The sequence below is a fragment of the Corythoichthys intestinalis genome, chromosome 1, assembly GCF_030265065.1.
Source record: "Corythoichthys intestinalis isolate RoL2023-P3 chromosome 1, ASM3026506v1, whole genome shotgun sequence".
NCBI classification, from domain to species: Eukaryota; Metazoa; Chordata; class Actinopteri; order Syngnathiformes; family Syngnathidae; genus Corythoichthys; species Corythoichthys intestinalis.
The window spans coordinates 21,812,736-21,826,916 of NC_080395.1; the positions used below are offsets into that span (position 1 = coordinate 21,812,736).

Consider the following 14,181-nt stretch of genomic DNA (forward strand, 5'->3'; position numbering starts at 1 on the left):
TTATATGAAAGCTAAGACCCTCCCAAATGATGTTGAATGTACAAAATATATTTGTTTCACTGAAAAAAAAATTATCATTTAATGAAGACATAAAGGTCAAATTTTGGCAAGACAAAAGTTTTGTCGCCTACATAAAGTAGTGTGAAAATTGAACAAAAATATGTTACATAACCTAAGCGAATTAAGTAGTGGTGCTGTGAGATCCAAATTTAATATTTTGTATGACTTCCATGGGCTTCGGCAATGATTCATACAATTTATTGATGAAGTCATCAGGAACATCAAAGAAAGCAGTCTTACATGCCTCCCAGAGTTCGTCAAAATTCTTGGGTTTCGTCTTCCATGCTTCCTCTTTCATCCTACCCCAGACATGCTCAATGATGTTCATGTCTGGTGACTGGGCTGAGAGACCTTTTGCCACTTTTCCAGCGTCCATCCTGTTGACAGGCTTTGGGCCTGGGCAAATGCCATACATTTTTTTAATTGTCTGCACCCTGAGAGATAAATAGTTTGAAATATCAACAAATCTTAGCTGCCGCTTACATTCCTAACCATAAAAAGGGACAAATTCTGCAGCAGGATGGTGCTCCATCACATACTTCAATCTCTACCTCAAAGTTCCTCAAGGCAAAGAAGATCAAGATCCTCCAGGACTGGCCAGCCCAGTCACCAGACATGAACATCATTGAGCATGTCTGGGGTAGGATGAAAGAGGAAGCATGGAAGATGAAACCCTAGAATGTTGATGAACTCTGGGAGGCATTCAAGACTGCTTTCTTTGATGTTCCTGATAACTTCATCAATAAATTGTATGAATCCTTGCCGAAGCCCATGGAAGTCATACAAAATATTACATTTGGATCTCACAGCACCACTACTTAGTTCGCTTGTTATGTATTTGAAGCACATTTTTTGTTCAATTTTCACACTACTTTATGTAGGCGACAAAACTTTTGTCTTGCCAAAATTTGACCTTTATATTTTTGTACATTCAACATTATTTGGGAGGGTCTTAGCTTTCATATGAGCCCTTTCTGAAACCAATTGAATACTTAAAAGTCAGGTTATTAGCAATTGTTTCTACAAAATGGATAAGCGACAATACTTTTGTCAGGGACTGTAAGTAGTTTTCCTCAATCCAATCGGATTCCTCCTCAAATATGATTTTTTTGTTTTTGTTTTTTGTTTTTTTTGTTTTTGGTTTTTTTTTTAGCTGACCGCTCACACTATTTTTAGCAGGTGTCCAGATCAGATATGGGCCTGTTCAGACTTGGCCACATTATTAACGCACCTGACAAGTTGCTGTCACGGACAGTCAAAACTAGGGTTAGGCATCGACCATCGATGGGATCCGGGACTAACAGTCCGGTTCTCCCAGAACCATTCAAATTTTTTTATTTCGATTCAGAGTTTCGATGCCTTGACCGCCGACTGGAAAAAAATAGCTGCCGAACACCACGAAGAAGCCACATGAAGACTAGCTCCGTTATGAGCAAATCAAATGAAGTGACTAATTTAGCTGAGCACAAAAACGTCTTCAGTTCACATAAATGACAACAAAGTAACAGAATAAACACGCCGAAATGATATCGGACCCTCTGTTAAAATGTGCAAAATTCCAGTTTTTTTTGTTTTTTTTAAGGGTTCCCAACAATTTGTAGTGCAGAGGAGGCTTATAGCGTCTGTACACTTCAAGGATTCTTTTACAACCAAATTAATGCTCTCTTTGCCAGCTTCTTCCAGTAACTCACCACTCGGGGAAGCCAAGCGTACATAGCAACACAAAATAAAAACTGTAGAGTCCGGAGTTAAAATAGTGACATCTTGTGGACGGATGTACAATATATCAGTTTAGAAAGAAATTAAACTTAAAAAGTTATTCCTCCCCGCCTGACCCCAAAAAAAGAAATTAAAACAAATGATGCAATACAATAAATGCCTGCAGCATAAGACACTCTAAAACATAGGCAAGAGAATATGTGTAAATGTTTTCTTTGTGAGCTTTTGAAAATTAAACATCTTTGTGAAAGTGCACTCCTGTGGAAAGAAACTTCATTATATTCAAGTTCAAAGACTGATATTTACATAGAAGTTAAAAATAGCCCTGTGAGAAATTCATAGCAAAGTTAATTGAAAGTTCATATAATTTCGAAAATAATCGAGAAGTTTAGAAATTAATATAAACCATAGACTTCTTAATATATGGACGGACATGGGGCGCGGGGCCGATTCATAGGGGGCCTATCTCAGTCAAAGCTGACCGAGTGGAAACACAAAGAGCCTTTTACATTGAAAATTCTTGTGAATAAATACGTAAATCCCTGAATTCTTTATAAATATGAACATAAAACAGTCTAGAAGATTCTTGGTAAAAAGCAAAAAAACGGGCAGTTAGCCTTTATTTTATGTAAATATTTATGTAAATATGTCAAATGTGCTGCTAGTCTTTAAGCCGCTGTGGCGCTGCCTCCTCACCACAAAGAGCTTTTTATGTTGAAAATTATTTTAAATAAATGTATAAATCCCTGAATTCTCCATAGATATGAACGTAAAACAGTCTCGCTTCTTGGTAAAAAGCAAAAGGAACGGGCAGTCAGCATTTATTTTTAAGTAAACATGTCAAATGTGCTGCTAGTCTTTTAAGCCACAGTGGCGCCGCCTCATCACCACAAAGAGCTTTTTACGTTGAAAATTCTTGTAAATAAATGCGTGAATCCCTGAATTCTCTATAGATATGAACGTAAAACACTCTCGCTTCTCGGTAAAAAGCAAAAAAAAAAAAACGGGCAGTTAGCTTTTATTTTATGTAAATATTAGGGCTGTCAAACAATTAAAAATTTTTATCGAGTTAATCACAGCTTAAAAAATAATTATTCGTAATTAATCGCAATTCAAACCATCGCTAAAATATGCCATATTTTTCTGTAATTTTTTGTTGGAATGGAAAGATAAGACACAAGACAGATATATATATATATATATACATTCGACATACTGTACATAAGTACTTTATTTGTTTATTATAACAATAAATCAACAAGATGGCATTAACATTATTAGCATTCTGTTAAAGCCATCCATGGATAGAAAGACTTGTAGTTCTTAAAAGATAAATGTTAGTACAAGTTATAGAAATTTTATATTAAAACCCCTCCTAATGTTTTTGTTTTAATAAAATTTGTAAAATTTTCAATCAAAAAAATAAACTAGTTGCTCGCCATTGTTGATGTCAATAATTACACAATGCTCATTGTGCTGAAACCCATAAAATCAGTCGCACCCAAACGCCAGCAGACGGCGACAATACACCAAAAAAAAAAAACACACACAAGTAACAAGTTGACATGACATTGCTGTCATTTTCATCTGTTTGAGCGGGACATGTGCGTTAATTGCGTCAAATATTTTAACGTGATTAATTTTAAAAAATTAATTACTGCCCGTTAACGCAATAATTTTGACAGCCCTAGTAAATATGTCAAATGTGCTGCTAGTCTTTAAGCTACTGCGGCGGCACCTCATCACCACAAAGAGCCTTTTACGTTGAAAATTCTTTTAAATAAATGCGTAAATCCCTGAATTTTTTATAGATATGAACGTAAAACAGTCTCGATTCATGGTAAAAAAAATAAAATAAAAAAAAACGGGCAATTCGCATTTATTTTACGTAAATATTGCGAATTATAACGCCAATGCTGTAGCGTCTAATTTCTCCCATTGATTTTCTTTCACAACGTTTCAAAATCCATGCATGGTACAAAAAATATAATAATGACCTTGAATCTTCGAACAAATCACTTCCGAGACAATCCTTCCTGTTCGTATGCGGTACAGCTTTCATACTTTTTCAAACTAAATCCGGCGTTAGATAGGTGCGTGCGTGTGTTTTAGAATAACTCCTATTGATGCTGGATATGGGCAGGCCCCCTACTTGAAGGCGTGGCGCAATGGCTGAGGGGGTGTGACCCGTCAATATAATTATGAAGTCTATGTATAAACTATGCAATTTTTTTTGACCCCGCCTATTAAAAGAATCGGAATCGAAACGTGGTATCGGAACCGTTCAAATTCAAGCGATGCCCACTCCAACCTCCCGCATGTGGTTTCAATCCATCTCCCAAAAATCTTGATTTCGGTGCTTTGTGACTGTTCAGACTACAAGAGAGCAGTTCAGTTTCAATCTGAATGGGCTAAAAATCGGATTATGGCTGCCAGTCTAAACACGGCCTTAGCACCACCGTTGTTTGAATGGGATGGGATGGAATGGAATGGAATGGAGTGGAATCTTTACTGTCATTGCAACAAGAGGTACAGGACGCTATTTTGGTACTGGAAAAAAATAGTACTAACAGAAAAGGTGCATTAAAAACAAGGACAAAAGCTGCGTGCGCGTGTGTGTGTGGGTGCGTTTTCAATAAGACGTCAGCTGTCACTTCAAAGAAAGTCCACGACGTAGAGAGAAATTGCTGCTGTCGGCGAAAACCTTCTCAGAATATTCTTAGCTTGTCAAGTGAAGGGGGGAGTAAAGTAGAGGGTCTTTGATTGTGACCTCACAGTGTCTTTTTGTCTGTTTCAGAAAGCAGACGACCGTGAGAAGAGGCAAGAAGCCCACCGCTTCCATTTTGACGCCATGTGAACGCCCCACCCTCTTACTTGCCACACTTTACGTGCACGTTACCTATCCTAACCCATTGGCTGCACTGACGGCGATAGACGTTCGATTCATTTGAGCTAGGAGGGCTTGATGCGATAAGGATTGAATGTCTATCACCATCATTGACTGTCCCTGTTGAGCCCGCCATCTTGATCTTCCTGTTATTTAACATGTTAGCTTTCACATTCACACTTTCATTCCCAAGGGACAAAACAACAAAGCATTTGTCTTGATTCATGCTTCTTGTGGCTTATTTTCTCAACTGTTAAAAGTGTTTTTGTTCCAAAATGGCCCACGTTTTTAACCCTTTATAGTGCAAGTCACTCTTTTTGTTTTTTGTTTCATTAAAGATAACCTAACCCCATAAAGAATTGGCGTTAGGGGTGTGACAAAATATCGAAATGGTGATATTTCATGATACTTCCTATCCAAAAAGGTTATTTAAAAAGGTGTCAGTGTTGGAAAAAAAAGGAACTAACAAGTTGCTACTAAAATCTTCCACCATAATAGTGTCTCAGTTAACTTTAAGGCTGACATTGACGGTGCTCGGTGCCCAATCCATTTAGACTGGGAACGTTCGTTTATTCAAAACCAGAGCCTTCACAGTCATTCGGTCCGGTTTTCGGGGCATTTATAGGTCACTTGCTGTTCATTTTAGGGCATTTACAGGTAATTTCCTGTTGAGTTTGAGTCACTGCCTATTCACTTGGGCGATTCTAAGGTCACTTCCTGTTCTGTAACGCAAAATAAACAGCAAGTGATTCATACAATATCCCAAAATCAATTGAAAATAACCGAAAATCAACAGCTAAATAATCTTAAATGGCCCAAAATGACCTCATTGCCTGGCAATGGCTGCCACTGACGGGCATTGACGCTCAATCCGTTTGAAGTGAACGAATGTTCATTCGCTGCCACCCTCCCACTTCAAATGGATTGGACGTCTACTAGTGATAAACTCATTCCAATTCACAACAGAAGCTTGTTATTCCTTTTAATAGTTGTTTGTAGAATATCCTAGAATGATTTCCTGACCAATGTATCGATAATCATTGTATCGCCATAGCGTCAGAATATCGTTATCATGAGCTTTGTATGGCAAATCGTATCATATCGTGAGGTACCAAGAGGTTCCCACTCCTAATTGGCGTATACATAGAGTGCCCTCCATAATTATTGGCACCCCTGGTTAAGATGTGTTTTTTAGCTTTTAATTAAAAAAAACAAATATTCAAATAATATGGGACCTTAATGGAAAAAAAGAGAAAAATCCAACCTTCAATACAAGTGCATTTATTCAGTGGGGGAAAAAATCCCACTTAGAGAAATAATTATTTGACATCAAATATTGTGTGTCACAATTATTGGCACCCCTGGTGTTAATACTTTGTACAACCGATGAGATGAGACCAAGATTGAGCTTTTTGGCAACAAACACTCTAAGTGGGTCTGTCGTGCCACGAATGATGCGCATGCTGAAAAGCACCTCATACCCACTGTGAAGTATGGGGGTTAGTCAGTGATGCTGTGGGGCTGTTTCGCTTCCAAAGGCCCTGGGAACCTTGTTAGGGTGCATGGCATCATGAATGCTTTGAACTATCTCTGACTAACCTGATTCGAAGTCATGCAAGCGGTTGAGGAGAAGGCGGTTCGCATCAAAAGGCTGGAAAGTCTGGCTGATGATCTCGACCAAGGAAGACGCGCAAATGATCTCATTATCTCTATCTCTGGATTACAACTGACGCCCAGATCATATGCCGAGGCCGCTAGCCCACCTGTGGCTCAGCAGGCAATCGCCAAGCTGCAAGAATTTGGAATAAATATGGAACCGCAGGACATCCGTCACTGCTTTCTGCTCCCAACTGGGGGGAGAGGACCGGTGACGGTGGTCGTAAAAGTTGGCAGACCACAAGAGACTAATCTTCCGGAGCGGGTACAGCAGACGTGGGCCTCCATGATACCCCCGGCCATCCCTCCCTACACCATCTTGGAAATCAACCTATCCAATGAACCTACTTAAATTGACAATATTGTGAAATGCCATGGCAATCAATGACTTTTTGAAAGATATGTGAGTTAAAAAAAAAAAAAAATGGACCATTTAACACAAACATGCTAGACTGTGCGTCCCAGGCTGTTGGGGGATGGGTGGCGATAAGCATTTGCTTTTTTTCCGTCTTCCTTTGTCTGTCATCGACTTTTTCGGGCAAATTATTCCATAATCTGTGTCAATGTTTCTCCTTTCTGGCCAAACTATCCCACACTCTGTAACTGTCAATGATTCTGATGATGATAATGACAATAAATTCATTCATTCATTCATTCAAATACCAGGACATTTTAAATCAAAATCTGTTGCCCTCTGCCCGAAAGCTGAAGATGGGTCGTCACTGGGTCTTTCAGCAATACAATGACCCTAAACATATGGCCAATTCTACACAGAAATGGTTCACCAGACACAAAATCAAGCTCCTCACATGGCCATCTCAGTCCCCAGACTATGTTTTGTTGGCAAAAGGGGGTTGTACAACGTATTAACACCAGGGGTGCTAATAATTGTGACACACATTATTTGATGTCAAATAATTATTTCTGGATGTGGGATTTTTTCCCCACTGAATAAATGCACTTGTATTGAAGGTTGGATTTTTTTTCTATCAAGGTCCCATATTATTTGAATAGAAAAAAAAATATTAGAAGCTAAAAAAACACATCTTAACCAGGGGTGCCAATGATAATGGAGGGCGTTGTATGTGAACATTACTTTTGACACGTATATACTAAATGTAAATATTGTGGCCTAAGTATATGGACACCATGTCTCATTTGTATATTTTTATTATTCATAAGCATTTTTATATAGGTGTTTGCATTAATAAATACACTTATAAAGGAAATAAATGTAAATTAAACATTAGGTTAAATTAAACACAGAAATATACTCTGGTTATGGCTAAACATGTGCCCATTCCCAGTTTCAAGGTATGAAAACATCAAGGTTTCAAGAACCGCAAAAATTTTCCGTCATACCGTCCCTATTTTCTATGTCCCATAAATGCATGAAGAAATCCCTCGCTTGCAGTTGCAAGGCTCAACCCTCCCCCACCGGTTGTTGCTCAGTGTCTGTGAGTCAGCTGTGCAACACGATAGCTGGAGGAGGTGAAACTCCTGAACTTTTTCCCCCATCTAAGAAAACAATATCGCTCGTATGGGAATACTTCATCTACAGAAAAGTTAAAGACAGCCGCGGCTTGGAGAAGGAGGGCCAACCGACATGTAAAACATGTTTTCGGAGGGTGGCTGCCGAGGAGGCAATACCTCCAATATGATTTAGCATTTATACAAAATTAAAGGTTAGCAAACACTGTCATGAACGTTTCCTGCAAGCTACGAGAGTTAACTCCGGCGTGTTTAGTGTGTCTAGCGGTGGTAAAACGTGTTTTTTTTTCTCTTTCTGGCAACTGTCTGTGTTTAGAGTGTGTATAATGTAAACATAATACGAGTCATATACACGTGCTTGTTATGGAAAATAATTATTTTTGTTCTGATGGTAATAATGTTGAGTTAAAAAGACAGACTGCATTAATGTTGAATTTATTTAGGTTTTTTTTTTTTTTTTTTTACTTAACCTTATACTTATGTTGTAGTTTGCCTATATGTTTTGGGGGGAAATCCTGTTCAATGGGGAAAAAATGTTGTTGTTTTTAACCCAGATATCTCAAACTGACACATTTTACTATTTTAGAGCTGTAATTGCAGTATACTGTGCAGGGTTTCCCCTACAGATAAAAGATTGTGGTGCACTGCCACACCAAAACAAAAGCCGCCACGCCTTGCAACTGAGATTTTTTTTTAGGGTTTTTTTAAGGCGGCTCCAAATTAGCGGCAGCCTAGTGTTAAGGTTTCAGCGGCAACCTAATCTTTGTGTATTGTAAAGTCCGTAACTAAGCGCAGCCCTGTTAAGAGACGATTGGACTGGGGAGCTGTGACGTAGGGGGAAGCGAGTAGGAAGAATGGGAGAACTGGCGAGAAAGCGATAGACATGTCGCGGCAGCTCGCTGTTATTTTGTTATTGTTTTTCTTTATGATTGTTCCCACAATAAAGTGGGTAAGCTAATACCTACTCATCTGCTTCTTCCCCCCATCCGGTTATTAACGTATTTTGGATCGGACTTTTCGGCGTAAGTGAGGTGGAGGCCCGTCTTGGACAGAACAGCAAGTTTGAATGAATTTGCGCCGAGAGGCAGGGCCTAAAATAGAGCTATTTTCAGGGCGCCGCCACGCTAACGTCAACAACGATCCAATAGCAGAGGGGCAGATGTACTTAAATCTGCGCTATCAGGTTGTTTCAGTGGACGGATATACGCAATCACGGCTGATGAAACCTTGATGAATGTGCTTTTTTTTTTTTTTTTCTTTTTTTTTTGCGATCTCTGGGGCACTCGAAAAATGACTCTCACATCTTTCCTTGCTAGCCTAAATGGTACCTCGATGTGCGTTTGTGTGGAAATGTAGTTCACGAACAACAACAGAAAAACTATTCACCTTCTCACCGAAACTAGTAAAACTCTTTAAACGGCGATTAGAATTTTCCCCTACTTCTTGAAATGGGTCCGTTAACAGAAGCACTATTATTGTTGCGGTAATGTAGTACATATTAGGGCCAAATAAAAGGAAAAAGGACTACGAGATATAAATTGTACTATTGTTACCAGTAAAAAAAAGTCGTATTATTACGTAGGGTAATGTAGCTGTAATCAGCGACACATTTTACGTACATGTACCGTAGCTAAGAGCCATAGGCGGAGTTTGAGTTTTGGGGCGGGGGGGCACAACATGTTGATGACCCCGAAACGCAGTGTCAGCAATAATATTAACTTACAAGAATATTTATAATAATAAGTTGACATTCTAAATCAGGCTGCTTAGGCAATAGTTTTCGCCAAGATCTTCATTCATTGAATATGGTACGCCCGCCGATGTCGTGGCAATGTAGTTACCCCAGTCAAAAGTTGTATTCCCTGGGCGGAGCCATATTGAGGAAGATTTGTGTCTTTATTATTCAATTTTAAAAAAAGTTGCACCAAAAAAAAAAAAAAAAAAAGTTGCTTCAATCAAAATATATATTTTCAATTTTAAAAAGTCGCTTCAATAAAAAAATGTGTTTGAAAGCAAAAATAAATTTGAAACTCAAAAAAATGCACGTGAAAGCTGTTTTTCTTTGATTGATTGATTTTTTTTTTTTTTTTTTTTTAATTGAAGCACCTTTTTAGATTGATGTTGATTTGTGTTTGGGCAACATTTTGGCCAGGACATTTTGGTCTTTATTATTTAATCAAAAAATAGGTTGCTTAAAAAATATATATTTTCGAAAAGAAAAATCAATCAAAAAAATAAAAATCTTAGAAAACGTTTTTTTAAATGCGGAAAAACATTTGAGATTGAATAATTTGCAATTTGAACACTAAATTTTTCATTTAAAAAGTTTTCTTTGATTGAAGCAATCCTTTTTGTGTTTGGGCCATATTATGAGTACGACATTTGTGTCTAAATCATTCAATCCCTAAAAAAAGTTGCTTCAATCAAAAATATATATATATTTTCAATCAAAGAAAAAAATCATTTAAGGTGCTAGTCACACTATCTGTTCGAAAAATATTTATAATTTTTTTTTTTCATTTCATTCATTTTTGTTGCAGTTTTATTGCTTTACAACTTTTATATACTAGTCCTTCTCAAAAAATTAGCATATTGTGTTAATGTTCATTATTTTCTGTAATGTACTGATAAACATTACTTTCATATATTTTAGATTCATTACACACAACTGAAGTAGTTCAAGCCTTTTATTGTTTTAATATTGATGATTTAGGCAAAAAAGTCCAGAAAAAACAAAAATCCCTATCTCCAAAAAATTATCATATTTCATCCGACCAATACAAAAAAGTGTTTTTTAATACAAAAAAAGTTAACCTTTAATTACATCAGCTATGCACTCAATACTTGGTCGGGAATCCTTTTGCAGAAATGACTGCTTCAATGCGGCGTGGCATGGAGGCAATCAGCCTGTGGCACTGCTGAGGTGTTATGGAGGCCCAGGATGCTTCGATAGCAGCGTTAAGCCCATCTACAGTGTTGGGCCTGGTGTCTCTCAACTTCCTCTTCACAATATCCCACAGATTCTCTATGGGGTTCAGGTCAGGAGAGTTGCCAGGCCAATTGAGCACAGTAATGCCATGGTCAATAAACCATTTACCAGTGGTTTTGGCACTGTGAGCAGGTGCCAGGCCGTGCTGAAAAATGAAATCTTCATCTCCATAAAACTTTTCAGCAGATGGAAGCATGAAGTGCTCCAAAATCTCCTGATAGCTAGCTGCATTGACCCTGCCCTTGATAAAATACAGTAGACCAACACCAGCAGCTGATATGGCGCCCCAGACCATTACTGACTGTGGGTACTTGACACTGGACTTCAGTCGTTTTGGCGTTTCCTTCTCCCCAGTCTTCCTCCAAACTCTGGCACCTTGATTTCCAAATGACATGCAAAATTTTCTTTCATCTGAAAAAAGTACTTTGGACCACTGAGCAACAGTCCAGTGCTGCTTCTCTGTAGCCCAGGTCAGGCGCTTCTGCCGCTGTTTCACACACGCCTGTACACAGTGACTCTGGATGTTTCTACTCCAGACTCAGTCCACTGTTTCTGCAGGTCCCACAAGGTCTGGAATCGGCCCTTCTCCACAATCTTTCTCAGGGTGCGGTTACCTCTTCTGGTTGTGCAGCGTTTCCTGCCACACTTTTCCTTCCCACTGAGGTGTCTTGATACATCACTCTGGGAACAGCCTATTAATGCTTAGAAAAAAATTTTTGTTTCTTAGCTTCTTGCTTGAGGGTGTCAATGATGGCCTTCTGGACAGCAGTCAGGTCGGCAGTCTTGCCCATGATTGTGGTTTTGAGTAATGAACCAGGCTGGGAGTTTTTAAAAGCCTCAGGAATCTTTCGCAGGGGTTTTGAGTTAATTCTTTGAACTAAATGATTAGGTTAGTAGCTTCTTTAGAGTACCTTTTCATGATATGCAAATTTTTTCAGGTAGGGATTTTTGTTTTTTTCTTGACTTTTTTGCCAAAATCATCAATATTAAAACAATAAAAGGCTTGAACTACTTCAGTTGTGTGTAATGAGTCTAAAATGTATGAAAGTGTAATGTTTGTTAGTATATTACAGAAAATAATTTATCACAATATGGTAATTTTTTTTAGAAGGACCAGTATATAGGAAGGTCAGGGGCAGTTTACATGGTGACTCTGCAACACAAAGACGCAATGACTGAGTTACGGACTTGCCTCGCGTGCATATGGTGTCGGCGAAGACGGAAAGCGAAGACGAAAAATTCTGAATCCTGCCTCCAAAGTGGAAGAATCCGATTGCGGAGGGTAGAGGGGGGCTTCCGCGGCATGCATATCAAAGGCTCCTGCGACGCGAGACAGCGCTAATAACGTCAGCACTCGTACATGTCACAGTGGGCGTGCGCAGCGGTGCTACTAAACATTAAAAACAGCAAATATGGCGGAATGTCGGCTTTAATTTACTGTCATAATAATATTTTTGAATTAAATATGTTGAACGTTTAAATTTTTGTGCCTTTTGAAAAAAGAATAATGACATTGCTTCGAGTGGGCGGGCATATTTTTTTCCGGGCTGAGGGAGCTTGTAGGGGTCAAAGTTCATCATTCTCTGTCGCGCAGTAAAGCTGCACTGCCCCATAGGGCCTGGCATGAATACTACATCGTTTTCATGCAGAATTGCGACATTGGTCAAATGGAGACGCAAATGCAAATTTGAAATTGTTCGTTTTCTCGGAGAGTCACCATGTAAACGGCCCCTCAATTTCATGCAATGACTTTTAGGCCTGGCCCTCCTGGTCCCCCCTTAAAATCTTAAGCTACGACATTAGCCCGGTTCATGAAATATTTCAAATAGATCTTTGTTATGGTTCTTGTTGGGGGGAAAATGTGAAAAAAAAAAATCTCATTTGGCATGATATGATGCAATTTTGCCGTGGCATGACATGGTAAGGCTGTCCAACTCCAGTGCAGCCCACTACCACAGCTTAAAAAAAATCCGAGGGGAAACCCTGCTGTAACACCGTGATATTTTGGCTTAAGGTTATCATACTGTCAGAATCTTATATCGGCACATGCCTAGTTATGACCCCCAATAACACTCTGTAGTTGATTTTGTTTTTTGATTTCATAGTATTTGTTTTTGAGGGGGTTTTTTGGGGGGGTTTTTGGGCCTTTCTCATTGCCTTCCATTGACAGCTATAGGCGTCAAATTCGTTTAAACAAGAAGAACTAGATTGGCTGTAAGTGCTCATGTTGCAGTGCCACGAACGAACGTTCATTCGCCCCTTCCAGCCAAAACGGATTGGACGTCTAGCGCCGTCAATGGCAGCCAATTAGTTCAATGAATCCCCTATAAAGGATTAATACTCGGGTCTTATTGTTATGCCTGTCAGACAAAATATCTGCCGTTCCATTCCTTGCAATCCGCGTTGCCAAATATTTGTTTTTGAATTCCTCATCTAATCAATTCCTGTCTGAAAAGATTTGTCTTTATCTGTTTGAAGCTACTGTGGGCGCAGTGCGTCAATTGTTTCTGAAGACTTTTGCACTTTTATTTTCGAAACTAATAATTACGCGTGTAAATTATTTGGTTTTGCAAACGCTGCATCAACTCAATGTGAATAATAAAAGTTATTGACTGTGCGTTGCAGCATTTGTGTGCTTTATGTTCAGCCTGGAAAAACACCCTGGGCTTCATTGTGGTTATACCCCCGAGCTCTTTCTTCAATTGATTTAGGTGCAGCAATGAATTGAAACAGATTTTTATTTTGCTGAGAAGAACCCCCTCCTTCCTTCCCTGCTGTCTGCTGCATAAAATATGCAGAGAGGACACATGAGTGTGGGATTGTAAGCATTTTTACACTCCTGTCAATGCCATGCAGGCTTGCAATCATGTGCTAGTCACAGTGTGTAGAAGAGATGGGAGCCTACACTTACGCATGGCAGAGCACAGACGGACGTTTTCTTCCTTTCAAAATAATAGCGTTGATATCCCACATCAGTTACTTGAGTATCATCACAAATTATTACATTAATCTTATAATTAACGGGAAGTTCCAGTGTTGGTTTTGGCAGTCCTTTTAATTTTGTCCTTAGTACAAAATAGTTATTAGTCATATATTAGTCATTTTAAAATGTGTTAGTCTTTGTCTACTTTTAGTCGACAAATACTCCAAATGTTTTGTCTGTATAAATTCAATGGTTTGAGTCCTGAAGAAAAATAGTCCATTTTATTTCTTTTTACAGGTTCTTTAATTCTCTTAAAGTGATCCTCTAACTTATATACATGTAGGCTCTAATAAACCACGATTGGTCTCTTGTACTAAAATATGTTGTTAGAAACACATAAAATATTAAATCAATGGCAATATTTTATAATATTTAGTCCATATTTTGACCGTTATT

The 14,181-nt window shown here is 38.6% G+C and overlaps 1 protein-coding gene across 1 annotated transcript in view; it reads left to right on the forward strand.

Annotated features, from left to right (window-relative positions):
• The window catches only part of itfg1 (integrin alpha FG-GAP repeat containing 1), a 303,430-nt gene extending 289,626 nt beyond the window's left edge, over window positions 1–13,804 (forward strand). The window contains exon 18 of the mRNA XM_057853607.1: window positions 4,577–13,804. Coding sequence (XP_057709590.1) covers window positions 4,577–4,636 — 60 coding nt within the window. The 3' untranslated portion in view covers window positions 4,637–13,804. The remainder of the gene's footprint in view (window positions 1–4,576) is intronic.
• Window positions 13,805–14,181: the final 377 nt, after the last annotated feature.